We start from the raw sequence: 25,768 nt of genomic DNA, 5'->3' as shown, positions 1-25,768 counted from the left end.
ATCACACCCCCCATTAGTTGCTCTTTTTACCAATAGGTTTAAAATTTTATTACAAGTTTATCAGAATCTAAAAAATTATTTAAATTAGTTATTTATAAAAAATTTGTGTTATTTTTTTAAAAATGTCTTTTTAATAAATTTTATTGAAAATATCTTATTGGCAAAAATTTTCCTTTAACGATTATTTTGGTCAGAAATATAAGATCTTAATCTACTTTATCTCTAATATTTATACATTTTTCTAAGGCAGTCCTTCTAATAATGACAGTTCCAGCCAATATACTGGATTAGCAAGGATATTTGAGGAAAGAGAACACATATTTATTACAAATAACTAACTTAAACTTATTTTCTGAATTTTTTCAAATTAATCAACTAACTGTTATAATTATAGTAATTAATAATTGTTAATAACTTAATATGCTATGCTCAGTAGCTATTATATTGTGCTTCATACCTAACCTATGGTTATGGTCAAAGTTTGCAATTATCTTTCATACTATTTTGTGCTATTTTATTGAAAATTTTTAGCGGCTTAATAGTTTTATACTCCTCCGGTCACCCTTATAGTATAAAGGTATAAGAGTTTTATATTTAGAATCGGAGGAGTATATATTTTGGTGAAGTTATATATTTTTTAGAAACTAAAATGAGGGGATCAAATCCTACATTTCTTGACCCCTATCGCAAATTGCCTAACTACCATTGGTGGCAACCCCTGCTGATGGGCGAGGCTTTTTTTTTTGGCCCTCAAAGAGAGGCAATATGGTCATTTTATTCAATTTATGAAATGAGATTTTGATGACGGAAATTTTTTGAAAATTTGTCCTTTCTTTGGGTTGTGACTGTTTTAATTTTAAAGTGTATTTTATTGCCCCTGGTATAACCTTAAGCTATCCATTCATTAATCAAAGGTTGAAGTATATCAATAGTGATATATTGTTCAGAGGAAGAGGCAGAAAGACCACAGTTTTCTAAACTAGTGGATCGAACAATTTCTTTGACATGGGGTCTTCGAGTGGAGATCAGACTTCTAATGTTTCTACTGACACGATTAGTACGATGGTAAGGGCTATTCAATAATTTTTAGGGATTATTAATTATCTTAGAGATTTTATCCCTCATGTGTCTAATCACACCAGCCAGCTATCCAAACTTCTAAAAAAGAATCCTCCTGCGTGGGGGACAGAGCAAATCTCAGCTGTCAAAACTCTCAAAAGAATTGCACAGCAACCACCTTCTTTAAAGATCCCTGACAAAAGACTACGGATCCTCCAGACTAATGCCAGTGATGACTCTCAAGATTTGTATCATGCTTGGCAAGCTGCAAGTCAATCCATGCGCCAAATTCATGAAATCTGTCTCTCAATTTTTCTGGAGGAATGTCATCAAAAGTGAACCATGGACTTGTAGTAGGTTTGTAGTCTGTCCTTCTAGGCTCAGACGTATGAGGGACAAATGGTTATCCATCAAAAGAATCTTCAACTGTAGGATCTGGTTAGCAAGGATCTCCTTGTAGGTAGCATGATAGTGCTTTTCTGACTCTTTGAATTGTCCGCTTGCATGTCCATAGTAGAATCTCTTTCCATTTATTTCTTCAATTAAGACAGCTCCCCAAAACTGTGGTCTTCCTGCCTCTTTCTCTGAACATTATGTCACTATTGACATACTTCAACCTTTGATTAATAAATGGATAACTCAAGGTTATACCCATTTCCATACAGGTGTTGTACACCTTATTCTTACACTCTATGGGAGAAAAGGAATTCCAGCCACTGCTAAAGTTATTCCAATTGATACCACATATACTTCCTATAATAATGCTTTGTGGGTCGATCTTCTGGGTGGATACCCAATTGCCAAAAACCAACTTTAAGAACCAAATTGGAAAAGATTTTTGCATGTCTAAGATGGACTGTAAGTGAACTGGGCTTTGGTAAAAAGAATTTGTCATCTTGGAGGAAAATATTAAGAGGTTTATAGTCAATGACTAACCTTTTTCTAATACTTGCAGATTGTTTTAATGATCAATGAAAATAAAGGTATTGAATTTGTCATCGAAGAACAAGATACTCAGGATGAAGAAACACAATATGTTCTTCCTTTTTCTGAAGATGAAAAAACTGATTCTGAATCTTTATCCCAAGAAGATGATGATCCTCAAGGGACAACAAGCCACGTTATGACTCTCAGCTTTAAATACCAGATCTAGGATAACTGGAAAAATTGTTACTAAATACTCTTTTGTGGATCGTGGTCAGATTCTATTTCTGATGCACAGGATCCTCTAAAAGAGGCAAGTGTCAATGATCTGGAAATCACCAATGAATTCCTCGTGAATGAGTTTCAGAAGAGCTCCTGTATTATCAACTCTGGCTGCTGTTATCTTCTGGTTGTTTGGTGATGCTCATGTGTGACTGACGATTCTTGATAAGGAACATGATATTAATGGGGGCCTGCTTCCAACATTTCGCATCACACAAATTTAGTGTTATATGTAAGCGTCATTTATGAGGTTGGTATAGTTATGTGTTCACAATGGCAAATGAAGGAAACTTTATCAGATAAAACTAAATCAAATAGTGTTTTCCTCAAAGACTAATTTTAATATACTGAGCCTTGGAATGGTTCGTACCCGAGCAGGTTTCATATATGGCATGCATATGTGAACCAATTTTAGTTCACAACGGGAACTTGTTTTTCATGAGTACCAGGTTATTATTTGGGAGAACAAGGAAGGCCAATCTGATGGTTTGCCCAATCTAATCTACGTATCAAGAGAGAAGAGATCACAGCACCATCATCACCACAAAGCTGGTGCGATGAATGTTTTGGTAATACCTTTTTCTTTCCTTTTAATACGGTGGCATTTTTATTCTGTCTTATAAAACCACATATCCATAAAAACCCTCAAATAAATTTGCATTTCTCCTACTAAAAAGGTGTAATGTGATGATTATCATGTGCAGACCAGAGTGTCAGGATTGATGAGCAACGCTCCCTTCATGCTGAATTTAGACTGTGACATGATGGTGACCAACCCAAAGATTGTTCAGCACGCCATGTGTATTCTTCTGGATCCAAAGGCCCATAAAGAAGTTGCCTTTGTTCAATGTTTTCAGCAGTTCCACGACGGCTTAAAAGATGATCCCTTCGGAAACCAGTTCGTGGCTGCTTTTATGGTGCGTAAAGAAGAAGAAGAAGAAGAAGCATAAGTTCTGTCTATATCTAGAACCAAGTAGCGCGTATGAATTAAACAGTAATTTTTCTGTCTTGTTGTCTTTGAAGTGCAGTACATTGCAGGTGGTGTAGCAGGGCTTCAAGGACCCTTTTACGGTGGAACCAACTGCTTCCATAGAAGAAAAGTTATTTACGGCCGTTACCCTGATGACATCCAACTTGAAAATGAAGGTCGTCATTTGAACTATAGTCTTCATATAATTTGTACACAGATCCATATATTCATCATAGTAGTCGCCGTAATTCCTACCAGCGTCTAACAAAGAAACATTAAAATGCCATTGTTTTGCATCTTTTTTTTTTTGCAGAAAAATTGTCAGACAAGGAACTGGAACAGAAATTCGGAAGTTCGAAGGAATTTGTTAAATTAGCAGCCCAAGCTTGGGAAGGCAACACGTATTCTGGTAGTAGTAATGTTATTACCCCTTCCACGTCTCTGGAGGCTGCAATCCAAGTTTCAAGTTGTGAATATGAATATGGCACTGCTTGGGGTAAACAGGTTAGAATTAAATTCATCAATTAAAGCATATTATAAATATGCCTAATTGACTTCATAACAAATTGCTACATAAGTAGCTTTCAACATCCATTCTAGAGGAATCATATATAGTAATATATTCTGCCTTGATTGAATTATTTGGAAGTTTAGGTGGGGTGGTTATATGGGTCATCAGCAGAGGATCAACAAACCGGATTGAGCATCCATAGAAGGGGTTGGAGGTCAGAGTGCTGCACACCTGAGCCTATTCCTTTCACAGGTTGTGCCCCTAGAGATTCCATTTCTTCCATGGTCCAACAAAAGAGATGGGCTTCAGGCCTGCTTAGAGTCTTGCTGGGCCCCCAAAGTCCCTATTTGGGTCTCCTCTTTGGTAAGCTCCGGTTCAGGCAGTGCTCGGCCTATTTATGGATCCTCAACATGGGCCTCCACGCTTTCCCTGAAATATGCTATGCTGCTCTGCCTGCGTATTGCCTCATAACCAACTCCACTTTCTTACCCAAGGTCAGCTTTTCAACTCTAACAGCCAAACATTATTGTATATCTCATTTTTAAGGAATAACTGATTTAGATTCATATTTGGATTTTTCAGGAACCGTGGCTTTGGGTTTCTGTTTCAGTTTTTGTGATATACAGTATATATAGTCTAATAGAATACTTGGCAATCGGGTTATCAGTCCGAACGTGGTGGAATAGTCACAGAATGAGAAGAATAATGGCCATGAATGCTTGGTTTTTGGGTTCTCTAAGTGCCATAATTGAGATGTTGTGGGGTTCTAACACGGTGTTTGATGTCACACAGAAAGAGTCACCAACTTCTGGTTCTGATGATAGTGATACAGACGCAGGAAGGTTCAGCTTTGACGAGTCTGCAGTGTTCGTGCCAGGAACCACCATGTTACTGGTTCAGCTCACTGCTTTGGTGACAAAATTACTGAGGTCGGATCCTCCACCAGAGAAGAGGGGGAATGGGAGTGGGGTTGGGGAGGTATTGTGCAGTGTGTACTTGGTGGTTTGCTTGTGGCCCTTCTTGAAAGGGCTGTTTGATAGAGCACACTATGGGATTCCCATGTCGACGATTTACAAGTCAGCAGTTCTGGCTTTTCTCTTTGTGCATTGTTCCAGAATTAGCATGGTGACCACCAATTAATGTCTTGGTCCACTGACAAGCTTTTAATTGGCCTTTTCTGAAAGGACTATTTGGAATTGTGCTTTTTTGGTGACCCCTCCTGTTCACCTCACGTCAGTTTTGGATCCCACACACAAGGCAATAATAATATTCTGAGTCCTAAATTTAAAATCTAATTTATGATATAATTTCTTATATTTAAACCGAAGCTAGTATAAGACAGTGCAGTGTGATACAATTTTAATCATTATGAATTTATTTAGTATGTGACTCGCCAATATAAGGCAGTGATACAATTTTAATCATTATGGATAAGTAATTTCTTATATTTAGAACCATAGTTTGTATAAGGTAGTGTAATGGGATCAGGGGTAGTACCTTATAATCAGTATTCACATTAGGCATAATTATTTTGAACTACTACTTTTAATTGAGAAAAAAAATCAAAATTAGCAAATTGGAATGCCCCTTTTTCATTTTTTCCCCCCTATTTTGTTCTCTTGCCTTGAGGTACAGGTGTAACATTTTAATAAGAGGAATGGGCTAGCAAAGGGGCAGAGGAGAGAGGCTGCGCCCTAAAACCACATGGGACTTATCAGATCTGTACCTTTTTTTTTTTAAGAACTATTTCAATGAGTATAAAATCTAAAAGATAATCTCTTAATTATTATTTTTTTAAAATATTTTTATTTAAAAATAATTAATTAAAAATATTAAATTTGTATGGTCCAAATTCAAATTGCTCTACACACCAAAACAGGATCCAATCACATGCATCTGCCTAGCTCACATGTTGTACATGAAACCAAAAAAAATTTATATATCATATAAAATCTATAAAAAAAATCATTGTATTATACTAAAAATGCTGTACAAAACAAAGCTCATATTCTAGTGTTGCATCTAAAATAAGAAGATTTTTATAACCTTATAATGAATGAAGTTAAATGCTGTAATGAATGAAGTTAGATGCTGAGACGTCTTCCATCACCCAACTTGACGTTAGGCAAATAGTACGACAGTGATTCGTCTGTGTCCATAAACGCATTTCGAGAACTCCCAAACCCGTGGGAATCTAGCAATTGCAGGATTTGGTGAACGTGCAAAACCATTGCAGCAAAAGATTCAATGGAGGACGTCCAACTGTATGAAAAAATTTGGCTGAAACGCAGGTTTCAGAGAGTTATGGACAGCTTCATCTTCTTTCTCCTTCTCTCGCTTCTTGGTCACAGGCTTATCACCCTCTCCACCCACTTCACTGTCCCCCGCTTTCTCGCCTTCTTATGCGAATCATGGTTTGCCTTCAACTGGTTTATTATCCTCAGCACCAAATGGGCAGCTGCACGCATCGACACCTTCCTCCATTCTCTCTCTCAACGGTAGCTGTACAAATGACCCCACTTACTTCACTGAACTGATTCTTGTTTCCTTATTTGTCAAGTTCTACTCTTTTGAATAGGGTACCAAAGGTCGAGCTGCCGGCGGTGGACCTGCTGGTGACGACGGCGGACCCAGTGCTGGAACCACCCATCATCACCGTGAACACTGTGCTATCTCTGTTAGCTCTGGATTACCCACCTCACAAGCTAGCTTGTTACGTTTCCGATGATGGGTGTTCCCCTGTTAACTTCTATGCCCTCGTCGAAGCCTCTCGATTTGCTAAGCTGTGGGTACCTTTCTGTAAGAAATACAACGTCCAACACAGAGCTCCTCATAGGTTCTTTTCTGCTGAGCCTAACGGTGCCCAAAGACGACATTCCCAAGAATTCACACAAGACTCCCTACTGATGAAGGTAAAGTGTTGAAATGGTTATTTCGTGGTCAATTGTCAGAAAAATGATAATAGTGACTTTGTGTGTCGGGTTTTGTAGGAAGAGTATGAAAAACTAAGCCGTAAAATTGAAGATGTGAGCAGGAAACCAGAGCAGATTAAGCTTGAGGGAGAGTTTGCAGCTTTCAGGAATGCAGAGCGGAGAAATCACCAAGCCATAATTAAGGTATCTTAACCTTCTAGTATATCATTGTCGAGCTGTTTCGATTGTCTGATGATGCTCATATGTGACAGACAATTCTTGAAAAGGAACATGCTATTAGTGGGGGGCCTGAGTCATACATATGGCATAACACAAATTTCCTGTTATTTGTTCTCAATGACAAATGAAGGACAATGGCACATTCTCGAATAAAACAAAATCAAATAGTGTTCTCTATCAGATGATCAATTAAGTTATGGTTCAGAACGGTCCGTACTTGGGAGTAAATTTAATGGCATGCGTGCGTGAATCGATGTTAGTTCTCTGCCATTGATTAATTAAATTATGGTTCATGAGGACCAGGTTATTATTTGGGAGAACAAGGAAGGCCAATCTGGTGGATTGCCCCACTTAATCTACGTATCAAGAGAGAAGAGACCACAGCATCCTCATCACCACAAAGCTGGTGCCATGAATGTTTTGGTAACACCTTGTTTTCTTCTTTTAATACGTTGGCATCTTTATTCTCTCTTATAAAATGACATATTCGCAAACACCCTCAAATTTTCATTTCTCCTACTATAAAAAAGTGTGATATGATGATTATCATGTGTAGACCAGAGTGTCAGGGTTGATGAGCAACGCTCCCTACATGTTAAACATAGACTGTGACATGATGGTGAGCAATCCAAAGATTGCTCAGCATGCCATGTGCATATTTCTGGATCCCAAGGGCCACGAAGAAGTCGCATTTGTTCAGTGCTTTCAGCAATTTTACGATGGCCTAAAAGATGATCCCTTTGGAAACCAGTTGGTCGCTGCTTCTTCGGTGCGTTTAAATTCATATTCACTTTTCAAAAGCAAAAGGACATCATCGATTCTCTGTTAATTCACAGCCATGCAACGCGTATTAATTTTCTTCCTTGTCCTTGTGAAATGCAGTACGTACTAGTTGGACTTGCAGGGCTTCAAGGACCCTTTTACTGTGGAACCAATTGCTTCCACAGAAGAAAAGTTATTTACGGCCGTTACCCTGATAACACGCAGCTTCAAAATCAAGGTCATTAATTATTTGAACTCTAGTACATGCATGATAGTCGTGATTAATTAATTGCTACATCTTATCTTTAACATACAAGCTAATTTACTAATTTGAGTAGAATAAAAAACTAATTAAGTTAATTATTTCTAACAAATAGGTATTATCTTTTCTAAAATATTCTTACTAATTAAGTGTATTGGTTAGAACTACTATTATTATAAGAACTACCTTAAAGAAAAGATAAATATGAGAGACAAAATAAATTAGGATCTTATATTTAGAACTAAAATAAAAGTCAAACAAGTTTTTATATTAAGAATTAGAGGGAATAATTTTTATAGGCATCTGTCTAAGAATCTCGGACATGTTATCATTTTACATCTTTTGCAGCAAAATTGTCAGACAAGAAACTGGAACAGAAGTTCGGAAGCTCGAAGGAATTTTTTAAATTAGCAGCCCAAGCCTGGGAAGACAACCCATGTTCTAGTTGTAGTAATGTTATTACTCCTTCCACGTCTCTAGAGGCTGCAATCCAAGTTTCTAGTTGTGAATATGAATATGGCACTGCTTGGGGTAAACAGGTCAGTATCAAATTCATCAATTAAAGCATATTATAAATATGCCAATTAACTTAATTTCAATTGCTACATAAGAAGCTCTCAACACAAAGAAAAAGGTTGAAATTTTCTTCTGAGAATCACACAACTATCGTCTCAGAAGAATCATACTCTGCATTATGACTTAATTATTTGGAAGTTCAGGTGGGATGGTTATATGGGTCATTGGCAGAGGATCAACAAACTGGATTGAGCATCCATAGAAGAGGTTGGAGGTCAGAGTGCTGCACACCTGAGCCTATTGCTTTCACAGGTTGTGCCCCTGGAGATCTCATATCCTCAATGGTACAACAAAAGAGATGGGCTTCCGGCCTGCTTAGAGTCTTTTTGGGCCCCCAAAGTCCCTATTTGGGCCTCCTCTTCGGTAAGCTGCAACTCAGGCAGTGCCTGGGCTATTTATATCTTATCCACTGGGGCCTCCACGCTTTCCCTGAAACATGCTATGCCGCTGTGCCTGCGTATTGCCTCATAACCAACTCCACTTTCTTACCCAAGGTCAGCTTTTCGACACTAACTGCCAAACAATTTTTTATCCCTCAATTTCAAGGAATAATTAAGAAGATTCATATTAAATTTTCAGGAACCTTGGTTGTGGATTTATGTTTCAGTTTTCGTGATATACTGTGTATACAGTCTAATAGAATACTTGGCAATCGGGTTATCAGTCCGAACATGGTGGAACAATCAGAGAATGAGAAGAGTAATGGCCATGACTGCTTGGTTTGTGGGTTCTCTAAGTGCCATAGTTGAGATGTTGGGGGCTTCTAACACAGTGTTTGACATAACACAGAAGGAGCCACCAACTTGTTCGGCTTCTGATACAAACGCAGGAAGGTTCATCTTCGACGAGTCTCCAATGTTTGTGCCAGGAACCACTATGTTGCTGGTTCAACTCACTGCTTTGGCGATGAAATTATTGAGGTTGGATCCATCGGCAGAGAAGAATGGGAATGGAAGTGGGGTTGGGGAGGTATTGTGCAGTGTGTACTTGGTGGTTTGCTTGTGGCCCTTCTTGAAAGGACTATTTAGGAAAGCACAATATGGGATTCCCATGTCAACAATCTTTAAGTCAGCTATTCTGGCTTTTCTCTTCGTGCACTGTTCTATAAGCGTCACTGCCACCATCAATTAATATGTTGGTCCATTGACAATCTCTTGTTTATGTTCTACTTCCTTCTTGTTATTGGAAGCAGCGAAGAAAGTGAAATGGAAATGGAGAGAGTTGTTTTGTCGTTCGTGCATGGTGGTGTGTTATTGGCCTTTTCTGAAAAGAGAGAATATGGAATGCCATGATCAAGGGTTTTAATGTCTGCAACTCTGGCCGTGTTCTTTGTGGTCCTTTGTACTTCTATCATCACTACTTTATGTGTTGCTGATCCCTCTTATTCATCTCAATCTCTTCTCTCATCTCTTCACTTTCATTTTTTCAGCAGTATATTTTACTTTACTTCATAAAAGCTAAAGCTCCTTTTCACTCGATTTTGGATCTCATCTGCTGTGCAATGTAAGGCAATGCTACGTAATAGAATTTTAATCATTATGGATCTTAATGAGTATGTTTGGTAATGAAGATTGATACGGTGGGGGACAGAATCACAGGGTGCAGGATTTTGAATGGGGGCAATCGATGGCCAGCCACTGGGGGTGGGAGCTTCTAGGCATAACCCCAAAAGATATCAAGAGATGGAAATGGCGAGTCGTTTAAATAGAAAATGTCTTAACCAAGGATTCGTTCGGAATTCGGATTAACAATGATTCTGAAAACAATAAGAATTTATGATTTTGAAAGATCAAATTAATTTTGATAAATTTAAATTTAATATATTGAATCAGCTGATTTTTAATTGAATAATCAGGCTAGAAATTAAATTATTAGTTTTTTAACTCTAAAATTTTTTTCCCAAAAAATGATAATATTAAAATCTTAAATGTTGATAAAATATTCTTAAATACTAACATATTAAGTTTAATTTTCAAAACATCCATGATTGTTACCAAAAATCATCATTAAAACCTAATGATTTTAGGGTTAAAGGACTAAATATATGTTTTTTAAAGTTAATGGATCAAATTGAAACATTGTACAAAGTTAAAGGACCAGATGTATACTTTAGCTAATAGTATTAAATATCTCGTCAGTTATAAATTTGCATTTATGTAAATAGTAAATACTCCTAATTCAACTAATAAATTTGTGTCATATGTAGATATGATGTAAATTTGATGAGGTTCATAATAATGACAGAAAAAAGAGTTGGTTCTTGGATCCAATCCCGGAAAATATATAATGTAATCCTAAGTCTATTGATCGCACAACATTTACATGGAAATGCTTATTGCTAATCGAAGACTAAGCACACTTGCTGCATATGTTAGATAGAATGACTAGTTAATAAAATGATCACACCGTTTTCACACAACAAAGAAAAAAAATATATATAATGACATGGTAAGAAGCACTGAGAAGGAAAATTTAAAATATTCAGATTTGCTTCGTCTTTTTGGCTAGAAAGCGGCACTGTCCCGTGATCCCAAGATATTTGTACGCATTCCCTCTAGTACTAAGCATAAAATTTTAACATACCTTTTCTTTTAAGTTTATATTTTTTTTTTCTTGAACTATCCTTATTATGACACATATTAAAGGAAAATTTTTGTCAATAAGATATTTTTCAATCCAATAGCTATTGACCATATCACAACCCCCCCATTAGTTGCTCTTTTTACCAATAGGTTTAAAATTTTATTACAAGTTCATCAAAATCTAAAAAATTATTTAAACTAGTTATCTATAAAAAAATTTGCGTTATTTTTTTAAAAATGTCTTTTTAATAAATTTTATTGAAAATATCTTATTGGCAAAAATTTTCCTTTAACGATTATTTTGGTCAGAAATATAAGATCTTAATCTACTTTATCTCTAATATTTATACATTTTTTCTAAAGTAATCCTTTTAATAATGACAGTTCTAGCCAATATACTGGATTAGCAAGGATATTTGAGGAAAGATAACACCTATTTATTACAAATAACTAACTTAACTTATTTTCTTAATTTTCTCAAATTAATCAACTAACTTTTATAATTATAGTAATTAATAAGTGTTAATAACTTAATATGTTATGCTCAGTAGCTATTATATTGTGCTTCATACCTAACCTATGGTTATGGTCAAAGTTTGCAATTATCTTTTATACTATTTTGTGCTATTTTATTGAAAAATTTTAGCGACTTAATAGTTTTATACTCCTCTGGTCTTAAATATAAGACCATTATACTAAAGGTCTTATATTTAAGACCGGAGGAGTATATATTTTGGTGAGGTTATATATTTTTTAGAAACTAAAATGATGGGATCAAAGCCTGCATTTATTGACCTCTGTCGCAAATTGCCTAGCCGCCATTGGTGGCAGCCCCTGCTGACGGGCGAGGCTGTTTTTTTTTTCTTGCCCTCAAAGAGAGGCAATATGGTCATTTTATTCAATTTATGAAATGAGATTTTAATGATTGAAATTTTCTGAAAATTTGTCCTTTTTTTTGGGTTGTGACTGTTTTAATTTTTAAGTGTATTTTATTGCCCCCCAGTATAACCTTAAGCTATCCATTCATTAATCAAATGTTGAAGTATGTCAATAATGATATATTGTTTAGAGGAAGAGGTAGGAGGACCACAGTTTTCTAAATTAGTAGACTGAACAATTTCTTTGACATGAGGTCTTTGGGTGGAGATCAGACTTCTAACGTTTTTAGTGACACGATTAGTATGGTGGTAAGGACTATTCAACAATTTTTAGGGATTATTAATTATCTTAGGGATTTTATCCCTCATATGTCTAATCACACCAGCAAGCTATCCAAACTTCTCAGTGGGGGACAGAGCAGATCTCAGCTGTCAAAACTCTCAAAAGAATTGCACAGCAACCACTTTCTTTAAAGATCCCTGACAAAGGACTACGGATCCTCCAGACTAATGCCAGTGATGACTCTCAAGATTTGTATCATACCTAGCAAGCTGCAAGTCAATCCATGCGTCAAATTCATGAAGTCTGTCTCTCTATTATTCTGGAGGAAGGTCATCAAAAGTGAACCATGGACCCATAGTAGGTTTGTAGTCTGTCCTTCTAGGCTTAGACGTATGAAGGACAAATGGTTCTTCATCAAAAAGATTTTCAACTGTAGAATCTGGTTAGCAAGGATCTCCTTGTAGTTAGCATGATAATGCTTTTCTAGCTCCTTGAATTGTCTGCTTGCATATCCACAGTAGAATCTCTTTCCATTTATTTCTTCAATAAGGATAGCTCCCCAAAACTGTGGTCTTCCTGCCTCTTCCTCTGAACATTATGTCACTATTGACATACTTCAACCTTTGATTAATGAATGGATAGCTCAAGGTTATACCCATCTCTATATAGGTGCTGTATACCTTATTATTACACTCCATGGGAGAAAAGGATTTCCACCCACTGCTAAAGTTGCTCTAGTTGATATTACCTATACTTTCTATAGTAATGCTTTGTGGGTTGATCTTCTGAGTGGATACCCAATTGCCAAAAACCAGCTTTAAGATCAAACTTGGAAAAGATTTTTGCATGTCTAAGATGAACTGTAAGTGAACTCGGCTTTGATAAAAGGAATTTGTCGTCTTGGAGGAAAATATTGAGAGGTTTATAGTCAATGACTAACCTTTTCTAACACTTCCAGATTGTTTTAATGATCAATGGAGATGAAAATATTGAATCTGTCATCGAAGAACAAGATACTCAGGATAAAAAAACACAATATGTTCTTCCTTTCTTTAAAGATAAAGAAACTGATTTTGAATCTTTATTCCAAGAAGATGATGATCCTCAAGGGACAACGAGCCACGTTATGACTCTTAACTTTGAATATCAGATCTAGGATCACTGAAAAGATTGTCACTAAACACTCATTCATGGATCGTGGTCAGATTCTATTTTGATACACCGGATCCTCTAAAACAGCTAAGTGTTAATGATTTGGAAATCACCAATGAATTCCTTGTGAATGAGTCCCAGAAAAGTTCTTGTATTATCAACTCTGGCTGCTATTATCTTCTGTTAATCACTAAGACTTTGAAACCTTCTCTTAATGTTACAGTTACTGCTGATTCAAAAACATTCAAGATGGAATGGATTACTCAAAAGAGGATTGATATTCAATTCTTTTTATTCTATGGATGAAAGCTTTATTTTCCTTATTATCTGTCTTTTTCTCCGGGCAATAGCACATTGTAATCGCCTGAGTATTATCTTTGAATACTTAAATACATTTGTCTGCTTTTTTATTGATAAAGACGCGTGACAGAAAGTTGACGAAGGAATAAAATATTCCAATGTCTATAAAATAAATGGTACAATTAAAAATATACTACCACAATTTACCTCAAATTTCGCAAACAGTAAACCTCTTTTATGCCTTATCATGTAACCAAATTCCGACCCGGAATTAGATACCGAAGCGTCTTCCAGACTTCCCCATTTTAACTTGAAATTTGGCAAATTTCACTACTCTGATTTCTGTCTACTCTCCATTAGTGAGCTGCGAGTATACCCATTTGGGCATACGACAATTGTAAGATTTGCGAAACCATTGCAGAATAAGATTCAATGGAAGACGTCCAACTGTATGAAAAGATTTGGCTGAAACGCAGGTTTCAGAGAGTTATGGATAGCTTCATCTTCCTTCTCCTTCTCTTGCTTCTTGCTCACAGGCTTATCGCCTTCTCCACCTACTTCACTCCCCCTTGCTTTCTCGCCTTCCTATGCGAATCATGGTTCACCTTCACCTGGTTTATTATCCTGAGCACCAAATGGACTCCTGCACGCGTCAATACGTTCCTCCACTCCCTCTCTCAACGGTATACATGGATTAGCTCGCTCACTTCATTTAGCTGATTCTTGTTTTCTTATTTGTCAAGTTCTTCTCCTGTGAATAGCGTACCCAGGGAGGATCTGCCGGCGGTGGACCTGTTGGCTACAACGGCGGACCCAGTGCTGGAGCCACCCATCATCACGGCGAACACAGTGTTGTCTCTGTTGGCACTTGATTACCCATCTCACAAGCTAGCTTGTTACGTTTCCGATGATGGGTGTTCCCCTGTTACATTCTTTGCACTTGCCGAAGCCGCCCGATTTGCTAAGCTGTGGGTACCTTTCTGTAAGAAATACAATGTCCAACTCAGGGCTCCTCTTAAGTTCTTTTCTGATGAGCCCACTGGTGCCAATAGCCAGCAACACTCTCCAGAATTCACACAAGATTTTTTACAAATGAAGGTAGGGTGCTAAAATGATGTTAAACAGAAACACAGGGCGGTGAACATCAGGTCTCTATCACTCTCTCTGTATGATTGCACAGAATTGCTTACTGATGATCGATCGTACTTGAACAATCCCATAATTTGAGTCAATTAAGTGTTGGAAAAGTATTGAATAATGGTTTCTTGTGTTCGGTTTTGCAGAAAGAGTATGAAAAACTAAGCCGTAAAATTGAAGATGTGAGCAGGAAACCAGAGCAGATTAAGTTTGAGGGAGAGTATGCAGCTTTCATGAACGCAGAGCGGAGAAATCACGGAGCCATAATTAAAGTATCTAAACTTGTATCATCGAGTAAAGCATCTAATATACATGAATCATTTTCTCTGCTCTTTCCATTTTAATTTATGAATCGATCGGTAGGTTATATGGGAGAGAAGGGAAGGCCAATCTGATGGATTGCCCAGCTTAATCTACGTATCAAGAGAGAAGAGACCACAGCATCCTCATCATCACAAAGCTGGTGCCTTGAATGTTTTGGTAACATCTTTTCTTTGGTCTTTTAATACCTCGGCCTTTTTGTTTTGTCTTATAAAACATCCTCAAACTTGGGTTTCTCCTGATGATAAACTATTATAATGTGTAGACGAGAGTGTCAGGGTTGATAAGCAATGCTCCCTACATGCTGAACGTAGACTGTGACATGATGGTGAACAATCCACAGATTGTTCAGCACGCCATGTGCATATTCTTGGATCCCAAGGGCCACAAAGAAGTCGCATTTGTCCAATGTTTTCAGCAATTTGATGATGGCTTAAAAGATGATCCTTTTGGAAACCAGTGGGCTGCCGCTTCTTCGGTGAGTTTAAATTCAACTGCACTCTTTCATTAAAGAAACAAACCCCCCTTAATTTCTGTCTTTTTAGAGGCATGCACTATTGCCGGTTAAAATGAGCAAGTTTAAGAACTGAAGAGGCTTATAGAAAGCTTAGGGCTCCTTTGGGTTGGCAATTATATGAGCACGTTTCATATAAGCATGTAAGCCAAGATAAAACTTATCTCACATATTTATCCTATATTTCATAAATCATAATTGAAAAACTGCTTATAAGTTATTTTAAGTGGACCTGTATTGTTTCTTGTTTTGTGAAGTGCAGTACATATTAGTTGGATATGCAGGCCTTCAGGGACCCTTTTACTGCGGAAGCGGATGCTTCCATAGAAGAAAAGTTATTTACGGGCGTTACCCTGATCACACTCCGCATGAAAATCAAGGTCTGATTTGAACTCTTGTACACACACACACACACACACACCACTTACAGATTCACTATATATCTTCATCAGGTTTGCAGAAGATCGTAATTATTTGTTCCCTACAGGCTTCTAACCAAGAAACTTCATAATGCTTATCATTTGGCATCTTTTGTAGAGGAATTGTCAGACGAGGAACTGGAACCAAAATTTGGAACTTCGACTGAATTTATTAAACTAGCAGCTCAAGCCTGGAAAGACAAGACACATTTTAGTAGCAGTAATATTATTTCTCCTTCTACGTGCTTGGAGGCTGCTATTTATGTTTCTAGTTGTGAATATGAATATGGCGCAGCCTGGGGGGAACAGGTCAGCATCAATTCAATCAATTTCACATCAAAGCTAGCCTACTTAAGAAGCTTTCCATCTCGGCATAATCATATACGCTATCTTGGTTTATTACTATTTTTATTAAATTATTATATGGAAGTTTAGGTTGGATGGCTATATGGATCAGTGGCCGAGGATCAACAACTTGGATTGAGCATTCATAGTAGAGGTTGGAGGTCAGAGTGTTGCACGCCCGACCCAATTGCTTTCATAGGCCGGGCCCCTGGAGGTTTTACATCCGCAATGATCCAACAAAAGAGATGGGCTTCTGGCCTGCTTAGAGTCTTGTTGGGTCCCCAAAGCCCCTATTTGGGCTTCCTCTTCGGTGAGCTGCATTTCAGACAGTGTCTGGCCTATCTATGGCTCATCCACTGGGGCTTATATGCCTTCCCTGAAACAACCTATGCTGCTTTGCCTGCATATTGCCTGATAACCAACTCCACTTTCTTACCCAAGGTCAGTTTTTCAACACTAACTACCAAACATTTCAGTATCCCTCAATTTCAAGGAATAATTAAGGAGATTCATATGGAATTTTCAGGAACCTTGGCTATGGATTTTTGTGTCAGTTTTCGTGATATACAACATCTACAGTCTAATAGAATACTTGGCAATCGGGTTATCAGTCCGAGCATGGTGGAACAATCAGAGAATGAGAAGAATAATGGCCTTGGGTCCTTGGTTTGTGGGTTCTCTAAGTGCTATAGTTGAGATGTTGAGGGCTTCTGAAACAGTGTTTGATATAACACAGAAGGAGGCACCAGCTTGTTCTGGTTCTGATACAAACGCTGGAAGATTCATCTTTGACGAGTCTGCAATGTTTGTTCCAGGAACCACTATGTTAGTGGTTCAACTCAGTGGTCTGGTGATGAAATTATGGAGGCTGGGTCCAGCAGCAGAGAAGAGCGGGAGCGGGGGTGGGAGTGGGAGTGGGGTTGGGGAGGCGTTATGCAGTGTGTACTTGGTGGTTTGCTTGTGGCCTTTCTTGAAAGGGCTGTTTGGGAGGGCACAATATGGGATTCCCATGTCGACGATTTTCAAGTCAGCAGTTCTGGCTTTTCTCTTCGTGCACTGTTCTAGAACTAGCATTGCCACCATCACTTGATGTCCTGCTCCATTAACGTTCTCTTCTATCCTGCTTCCTCATTGCATATCAAGTGTTTTGAAATCACTATACCCGAACGTGTCCCGGGGGGATGGGGAGACAATTCTTAATGTATTATAAATAACTCGGGAAAATTCATGCAATATTTGCCCAATGCGTATTTTTGTTTTTCAAAGTTTGCGTCAACGAGTGTGTGTGTGTGATTCAGCATCCAGTTAGAAAAAGGTAAAAAATCATAACATTATGTCCCAAAATCAAAACTAACACAAATGACATTGTCTCTCGGTCAGCAATATGTTGCATCTTTTAATTCAAATCAATAGATATATACTACCTGGTAATTAAAAATTAGTTGACTAATTTGAATAGATTAAAAAGATTAATTAAGTTAGTTACTTATAATAAATAGATGTTATCTTTATTAAAATATTTTTATTAATAAAGTGTATTAATTAAAACTATTATTATTATAAGGATTACTATAAAAAAATAGAAAATATAAGAGACAAAATAGATTGAGATTTTATATTTAGAATAAAAATAAAATTCAAACTAGCTTAGCAGTATATTTTCTATGGAAGTGTGATCTTTTCCTGTGATCTCTCTCCTACCGTCACTATGCTTGATATGCTTAGCTCATGAAACTAATGTGGGTCTTGTGAGTTCGATAAATAAGAATAATAAGACCTGTTTAAAAAGATGACATTTTCCTGCTATTACTCTCTCATTGTCTTGAATCATTTGTCGCTACTAAAGAAACTCATGAGAGCGCATATTTTTAACCTATACCAAAGCTTAATATTCAAATGCTCATAGATATGGGTAGAATTTGGAAAAAAGGTTCCAATGCAAAGTATTTATTAAAAAAAACCGCTACGTCAACAGCGAATTCAAGATTAGTTGTCTTTATTTTTTTTTTCTTTTTAAAGTATTACAATTGTTTCCTTCATTGTTGATTTACGCAAATTTTTTTTTATCATGAATTGTTGATAAATCTCAGGAAATTATAGAATAAAATTTACGGATAATTACCTATCAATTAGTTTAGTCAACGAAGTCATGATGAACTATGACGTACGAGATAAATATAAAAGTCACCGTATTAATTGCATTTGTAACAGAGATTGAAATTGTTGGCTGGAAAGTGAGACCCAAGTCGGAGACGGGGTCAATTCCACTGCGTGTCTCTCTTCGTATAAATAAATAATAGATTAACTAGTGGGCTAGAGTCAGAGATGGACATAAATTGAGGGAGATCGTGGGGGAAGCAAACGAAGGGGAGGCAAGTAGCTTCTGGGGTGGTGAAAACTGCACGCGGCTCCCTGCAATAGCATCGATTTCAGTTCAATTTTCACACTCCGAACTATTATTTTCTTCTTTGTATTTTTTTCCCATCTCAAAGAGGAGGGGAGTGTGTGAATCAGATAGATGGCTATGAATCAATCACGGGTATCTTGTAGTCCAGTTCTGTTGAAGATGGGTTTAGGGGTGGTGGCGCTTTGCATCGCCGGCTACATTCTGGGTCCTCCTCTGTACTGGCATTTCATGGAAGGTGTTGCTGCACTGAAGCACTCCTCTTCCACTTGTGCGCCCTGCGTCTGCGATTGCTCCTCTGAACCCGCCCTCTCCATACCCCAAGGTAATTTTATTCCATGGTATATTATCCTTGCTTTCTTGGTTCTGGATCTGGTCAGATCTCTTGTCGATATGGGGTTCTGTGTCTTGCTGGAGTTAATTTTGAATCCTAGCCTTGTTAACTATCTCTCGACAGTTTGAGTTTACATAAAGTTACGTTTCCTGATTATGTATATGCTCTCGTAACTTTCTTGTCTGCTGGATAAACCATCATGGGGCAGATTGAAGATCTCAGTCATACATTAGGGCACACATTGGTAATTCAATTCTGTGCTGTTTTGATCGAATTCAGGAGTGTTAAAAAATAAAATTTATGAGATCTAGCGTTAAGGGACTTCTATATAATTATGGGCATAAAGTCTCCTTATTTGGATGCGTGCTTCAATTGATCGAGATTCCTTTGACTTGGGCAGATCTAGTTGCACGACCAGTTTAAACTTTCACTTTGGGACTACAATTGAAATAATCATTTTTGGGTCTTCCGAACTATCGTGCCTCTCTTTAGCTTAAACTTATGCTGTCTAATGCCGTCTGTCTCACTTCTTTAAGTGATAACCTAATGCTCATCCCCACTGCGCCACGGGTCCCGTCATGTAATCCTTGACAGAGTATGAGTAATCGTGGGGGAAAATCTGTTATATGTACCCTTGTCTTCTGCAAGCTTAGTCATGCATAATCGGCAATGTAGCCACTGTAATTTAACATCCCCGTTTGAATATGCAATATCCAGCACTTAAAGAATTTATGAGTTAAGCGAAAAGCTGTCAAGTGCGCAACGGTTTCAATCATGTGTCATCATGCAAGAGTGTAAGGCTGGTGTCTTTTTTTTTTTTGGGCCAAAAAGTAAGGCTGTATCCAGAAGAATCTATTTAGTATTTGAAGAGTATGCTGATGACTTTGCTAACTGCTCGCTTCTCTATGTTATACGGATCAGAAAAATACGGCCTTTTTCAGTGAGATTTGATCTGTTCAAAGTTTCATACTTCACGCGAATAGTTTGAGGAGACTGGTTGGCATAGCTTAGAACTATGATATTAATGAAAGAGAAAATACTTAATGAAGTGCCGAGAAACATTTTTGTGTCCAAAACGATTACCAACCAGTTACTTTCCCAATTGTGATTACTTTGAAATATTAACCTAAAATCCCTGACCTATCAATTTTCATTTCTGATTCGTTGCTTCTCAATAATTATAATTGCAAATCAATGACACCTTAAATTATAGCTTCCTTTTTTTTTTTTGGCTATTAATGCAAGTTGTGGTATGCTGTAATGCTGCTAATTGAACTTGTACTTATTTCTTTCTCGTTGTCTGTTAATTGTGCAGGGCTTAGCAATGCTTCATTTGGAGGTTGGTTTCTTTTCCTTTATAAACTCCACTTAAGTTTCTCAAACTGATACAGTGTACAATGTGCATAAACAACTCAATCGGTACTGTTGAAACTTTTCTGTTTGACTCACCCATGCATGATGGAAGGAGCACAAGTAACATAGTTCCTCTAACTTTATGGTGTAAGATGGTGTGCTAGTTCTTCTCCAGCTGGGCTTGGACCATCTTTTAGGATCATAAATCTCCCATTTTTACTGATGGTTTTCCTTTTAAAACATAGCTACAAATAATCATGCTTCATTTGTTGATCACACAGTGCCTGTAGCCCAGTAGCTCTGTCTGTCAATCAGGTACTCATGTAACAAGCTAAACAATATTTTGGTGCTAAACGACTGACCCAAAAGTTTCTCTGTGAGACGTAAATCATCTAATGTGGGGGGGGGGGGAATGAAGGTATCAGACCAGCAAGGATTTCTGTATCATTTAGAAGTTGAATTAGACTTGCTCAGATTACACATTGCTTCACAGTGAGTTTGTCCTAATGCACATAATATACAGAAATTTTAGACTTTAGAAATTTACTGATTACAGTCTCCTGAAATTTGACACAAAAGATCGAGCATTTCTCATTTTGGCTTTATTGGTATTCTCTTGATCCAACTCCCTTTACCAAGTACTGTTTCCTGTTTTTGCGTGATTGGAAATGTTCAGATTGTGCAAAGCATGATCCAGAGGTGAGTGGAGACACGGAAAAGAACTTTGCGGAGTTATTGTCAGAAGAGCTAAAATTACGAGAAACTGAAGCTCTGGAAAGTCACCGACGTGCTGACATGGCTCTGCTTGAGGCTAAGAAAATTACATCTCAATATCAAAAAGAAGCAGACAAGTGTAATTCAGGGATGGAGACATGCGAGGATGCCAGGGAGAAAGCTGAGGCAGCATTAGCGGCACAAAAGAAGTTGACAGTGTTGTGGGAACTGAGGGCTCGTCAGAAGGGATGGAAAGAAGGGATCTCCAAGTCTAACGACCAGTCTCAGGGAAAAGTACAGACTGCTTAGAAACATTACATGGTCTTCAATGGAATGATTGTTGCATACTAGCTTTTCCGCTACGAGATTAGTTACAAGTCTTGATAGATTCCATATACAAGCAAGCTCCTCGTAAATGTCAAGTGTGAGAAGCTTGTGCTGATGTTTTTCGGTTACTTCTGCTCCTCTGGATGTTGTGAGCTGGAAATTGTTAAAAAGGTGGGATGAAAGGGTACTACGTCGTAAGTATACTTATAAGTTATTATAACTTCTTTTTTATTTCTGAAGTCCCCTTTATTGGCTACTGGTTCAAATAAGTAAATAACCGTGTACTCATTCATTCAAGAATAGGAAATTGAAGCTGGTTTTGAAACTGCAATATTATTTTGTCTTCCAAGCCTCAAATCTCTCGTTCGTATTAATCACTCAATCCCTTGTCAAATATGTACTCTTCCTGTCCTTAATATAAGATCAATTTAACTAATTTGATTAGATTAAGGAAGTTAGGTAAGTTAGTTAATTATAAGAAAAGTAATATATTTTTCCTAAAATACCATAGTTATCTTTCTTAATACCCTTCCTTTCTCTTATATTTAATTATGGTTGAAGGAGTATCCATAGGGGTAATTTAGAAAAAATTGATAAATATGAGGAATGAATCTTATATTTAGGATCAAAACTAACTCAAGAATTGGACCTTATATTAAAGACCGGAGGAGTATTACATTATACTCGTCCATTTTTAGAGGGAAAAGAAATACTCAGAAACTTTATTTCTTATTAAGCGGGTAATATACAGGGCTGGAGCTCGAGCAACCGTCTTTCCATAAAAGGATGCCTTCTATCAAAGGCCTTTAATGATATTTCACCTCATTTATAATAATCTGATATTGCAAGTATAGCCAATGCAACCATTATAAAGAATACATATGCTTGTAAAATTCGCAGTAACCGCTATAATTGAGAACAAGCAGCCAGCGCCTGATCTCTTGACCATCAGCATCTCGGACGTCATCACACTAACCCCAAACCAACAAATCCTGACCCTTCATCATTTGGCCTTCTGGACGGCCGTGATTGAAGTTGCATTCCCCTTTATGGAATCGTATCTGCGAAACATGTGGGCCACAATGAAGGACGCAGTGAGGGTGACCACATCTTTACCGGCACACTGTTTGTTGGACTCGCTGGGCGACCCGGATTGAGGCCCGTTCGACCAATACAAGTAGTCTAACAACTGCACGCCCCCTCCTGTGAACCGGTCCGGTCTGAAGCTCTCCGGGTCATCGAACACAACCGGGTCCCGCATAACCAGCTTCTGGTACCCACAGAGCAGCTCGCCCTTCTTGATCTCAAACGCCGAGTCATGCGAGCACAGCCGGAAATCCTTCCTGGCTCGGCCGTATTGAAGCGGAACGGGCGGGTTTAGCCGGAGAGTTTCGTACACTACGGATTGAATGAGATGCATCTCTTTGACCGAGTCGAGGCTCAGGGTGGGCCCGCCCTTCTCCCTCGCTTCGGTCCTCAGCTTCTCCTCTAACCCGGTTTCGTCACTTGCTATTGTGTCTATCAAACCGGGTAGGAAAACCGAAAACCCACCAAACGCATTGAAACCCAGCACGAACAGCAAGTTGTGAATCACTTCGTCTTGACTCAACCCGAACTCAGTCTCACCCCTTGTGATCACTTCTTTACCTGTTTCTCGTGTTCCATAAACACACCATCAGCATAGGACAATCAATCAAAGCATGCTTTCGTTTGGCTCAGAAATCAAGTTGAAAATGGTGTTCTGGATATTTGATGCGAAGTTACCTTCTTTTTTGATGAATTGGTAGAGTTTATTGTAGTCCCCGCTAACAAGGAAGAAAGGATAGGCAAAAGAGTGGAGGAAAATCTCTTCTAAAGGTTGAAGAACGCCGATAGGGACGGTGGGGAGGATCTGGAGGGCGAGCCACCGGTCGAGCATTGCGTGACCGGACTTGGCGATATCGGGGTCGCATGAAGCATCGGCGCCGGCGAGCACTTTGCAGAGGAAAGCGAAGAGGCACCGCTGAAGTGGGAAGATGTAACCGGCGGAGCTGGATTTGGAGACCGTTGATTCAATGTCATCCCACATCACGTCAAGATTGGATGCCAGTTCGGTTGCCCATATGCCGGAGCTCCGTTTCAGGACATCCATGATGAACTTCTTCACCTGCACGAATTCACCTCAGACACAGATCACACGTGGCACCATATCATTGGCTGGCTGCGGAGTAAAACTTAGTCCGTAAATACTACTCCTCCGATCTTTAATATAACACCCATTTAATTAATTTGATTAGATTAAGAAAGTTAAATAAGTTAGTTAATTATAAGAAAAGTGACACATTTTTCCTAAAACACTAATCACTTAATACCTCCTCTTTCTTCTACTTGATTATAGTTGAGGGAGTATCCATAGAGGTAATTTAGAGAAAATTGATAAATATGAAAAATGGGTTTTATATTTAAAACTAAGACCAATCCAAAAATTAGGTCCTATATTAAAAACCGGAGGAGTAATTACCTTACTTAACCGCGTAGGATCAATTTTTCAAGGAGGTCAACAGTTCATTTACCCATCACACGACAACCCCAGATTTCTCTGAATTTTGATCACCGTCAAATATTTATCAACTTCTCCACTTCCCAGAAGTTACGAGCACGTCATTCCGCTAATGGGAAATGTCGAGCTCCCACAAGAGTGGACCGTAAGACACACGCTAAACTGATGTTCATTTATTAAAAATTTTAAATCATTGGCCTTTTTTCAAAAAAATAATTTTATTTGTTGTGAAAATAAAATCTAGGCTAGACTGGGAGATGATAATTTGTATCATTGTTTTCGTGGTCCTCATCAAGCAAACACGATGGTCCAGACCTGACACGTGACTACTTTCCATTTCATATTATTGTCAGTTGTCACCCATCACAGCAGTGTCTTTACTAGAACTCACCCTCTGCAGTACCAAGTTTAGCTTCCTGCGTCCATTAAATATCCATTAATTACATTGGATTTACGAAACGACTACTGTTCTGTTCTTAGGGCCAAAGTGTTATGCCTATTTTGCCCTTTTCTGCATTCTAAGCTCCACATCATGATAATTCCTTTGATTCCCCTGATCCTTGCCAGCACTACACGCTCTGTACTGTGATGGATTTACTCTTCAGTAATCATGCCTACTAAACTAGAAAATTTTACATCGTTGGAATTTAAGCCTTTATGATCAGTTAATGGATTGAACTCTGAAGTAAATTCTGCGAGTTGCATGCCAAAAAGGGAAAATTGTAGTTTGGAACGAAAAATTGGGACAGTGGAGGAAGAAAGATGATACGAACCTGGGGTGTTGAGGCTCAGAAGTGTCCTGATAAACGCCGACCCTCATGTTGCCGGTGAAAGCGACGCTGGGCATGAAATCTCCGATGAGGACGTTCTTCTTGTCAATCAGGTCCACGTCGAAGAGATGAGCGAAGGATTTGCAGTCGAGCAAAGCGACGACGCTTGGGTTGACGTTGGTAAAGAAAGGGAAGGAGGGAGGGACATTGGTACGGAACACGGTGCTCTTGTACTTTTCGATCCGCTTCCTGAAGAAGGCTTCCGGCTTCTGGAACCAGAAGTAGTCTAAACGGTCGCTGAAAGGGCCGAGCAGCGGCCAGCCATAACTTCCGGGAACGGGCCGCACCGGCAAGTCGATGGATGAGGGCGGCGACGGAGCAACCACCGACGGCGATGACGGGGGTAGTGACATGGCTGGGGACATACCCATGCGGAAGGAAGGCATGTTATTGGGTCGGAAGTAGAGTCTGGGAATTTGGGAGAATGAGATTGTTGAATGCGATATGGGGAATCAGGAGTTCTATCCAGAAAAAACAATTTAACAGGGAAAAAAAAAAGATTGATTTTGTAAATCTAAATTTCGATGATGTTCGAAAATGGAACGAGGTTGTGGGGGCAGTCTCTTGTATAATTTCGAACTGATTCTAAAAGTAAATGTGACAGTGTTCAGACGGAAATTCGAGATGCTACGTGCTCATGTGATTTGGAAGCGCCGAAAGTAGGGCTGTGAAGGAGCCAACAACCCGAATAGTAACTCGATGGACCCATCGGTAAATGATTTGATCCAACTCCAGAAAAAGCCCAAGAAAATAAAACACGGCCATCTCTCTCTCTTGACAAATGGTTCAAAATTTATCCAATAACTGATATGTTGCATTCCCGTGTCCTACTTATATT

General features: G+C 38.3%; 6 protein-coding genes across 7 annotated transcripts in view; 4 read left to right on the top strand and 2 right to left on the bottom strand.

Moving 5' to 3' along the window:
* Nucleotides 1-14,935, bottom strand: part of LOC114752588 (protein usf-like) — a 29,843-nt gene extending 14,908 nt beyond the window's left edge. Inside the window, exons 1-2 of the mRNA XM_028941346.1 lie at nucleotides 14,931-14,935; nucleotides 2,403-2,413 (exon numbers count right to left, since the gene is read on the bottom strand). Of these exons, the coding sequence (XP_028797179.1) occupies nucleotides 2,403-2,411 (9 nt within the window). The 5' untranslated portion in view covers nucleotides 2,412-2,413; nucleotides 14,931-14,935. The remainder of the gene's footprint in view (nucleotides 1-2,402; nucleotides 2,414-14,930) is intronic.
* Nucleotides 2,511-4,886, top strand: LOC114752520 (cellulose synthase-like protein H1). Its single transcript, XM_028941259.1, has 7 exons — nucleotides 2,511-2,515; nucleotides 2,681-2,834; nucleotides 2,970-3,182; nucleotides 3,294-3,411; nucleotides 3,549-3,739; nucleotides 3,890-4,240; nucleotides 4,329-4,886. The coding sequence occupies exons 1-7, from the start codon at nucleotides 2,511-2,513 to the stop codon at nucleotides 4,884-4,886; spliced, it is 1,590 nt and encodes a 529-aa protein (XP_028797092.1).
* On the top strand, nucleotides 5,950-10,047 carry LOC114752561 (cellulose synthase-like protein H1). Of its 2 annotated transcripts, none has more exons than XM_028941309.1 (9): nucleotides 5,950-6,244; nucleotides 6,325-6,658; nucleotides 6,737-6,862; nucleotides 7,202-7,321; nucleotides 7,455-7,667; nucleotides 7,781-7,898; nucleotides 8,283-8,461; nucleotides 8,642-8,992; nucleotides 9,078-10,047. In XM_028941309.1, the coding sequence occupies exons 1-9, from the start codon at nucleotides 5,994-5,996 to the stop codon at nucleotides 9,627-9,629; spliced, it is 2,244 nt and encodes a 747-aa protein (XP_028797142.1). In that variant the 5' UTR covers nucleotides 5,950-5,993; the 3' UTR covers nucleotides 9,630-10,047. The 2 variants fall into 2 exon arrangements, with proteins under 2 accessions (XP_028797142.1, XP_028797134.1); XM_028941301.1 differs by having other exon boundaries at nucleotides 8,271-8,461.
* On the top strand, nucleotides 13,979-17,662 carry LOC114752550 (cellulose synthase-like protein H1). Its single transcript, XM_028941291.1, has 9 exons — nucleotides 13,979-14,376; nucleotides 14,455-14,791; nucleotides 14,977-15,102; nucleotides 15,194-15,310; nucleotides 15,417-15,629; nucleotides 15,928-16,045; nucleotides 16,203-16,393; nucleotides 16,520-16,870; nucleotides 16,956-17,662. Exons 1-9 carry the CDS (start codon nucleotides 14,126-14,128, stop codon nucleotides 17,517-17,519), a joined length of 2,268 nt encoding a protein of 755 aa, XP_028797124.1. The 5' UTR covers nucleotides 13,979-14,125; the 3' UTR covers nucleotides 17,520-17,662.
* Nucleotides 17,663-18,635: 973 nt separating this feature from the next.
* Nucleotides 18,636-21,892, top strand: LOC114752595 (uncharacterized). The gene is made up of 3 exons (XM_028941359.1): nucleotides 18,636-19,158; nucleotides 20,483-20,506; nucleotides 21,197-21,892. The coding sequence occupies exons 1-3, from the start codon at nucleotides 18,948-18,950 to the stop codon at nucleotides 21,541-21,543; spliced, it is 582 nt and encodes a 193-aa protein (XP_028797192.1). The 5' UTR covers nucleotides 18,636-18,947; the 3' UTR covers nucleotides 21,544-21,892.
* Nucleotides 21,893-22,269: 377 nt separating this feature from the next.
* LOC114752606 (fatty acid hydroperoxide lyase, chloroplastic-like) lies at nucleotides 22,270-25,377 on the bottom strand. Its single transcript, XM_028941366.1, has 3 exons — nucleotides 24,870-25,377; nucleotides 23,326-23,707; nucleotides 22,270-23,208 (listed from the first exon to the last, which is right to left on the bottom strand). The coding sequence occupies exons 1-3, from the start codon at nucleotides 25,314-25,316 to the stop codon at nucleotides 22,565-22,567; spliced, it is 1,473 nt and encodes a 490-aa protein (XP_028797199.1). The 5' UTR covers nucleotides 25,317-25,377; the 3' UTR covers nucleotides 22,270-22,564.
* Between the last annotated feature and the right edge of the window lie 391 nt (nucleotides 25,378-25,768).

The sequence above is a fragment of the Neltuma alba genome, unplaced genomic scaffold (genome assembly GCF_004799145.2).
Source record: "Neltuma alba isolate B1F8T4 unplaced genomic scaffold, ASM479914v2 tig00001164_pilon, whole genome shotgun sequence".
NCBI lineage: Eukaryota > Viridiplantae > Streptophyta > Magnoliopsida > Fabales > Fabaceae > Neltuma > Neltuma alba.
The sequence above is the reverse complement of the archived record's forward strand: the minus strand, read 5'-3'. Positions and strand labels throughout refer to the sequence as shown.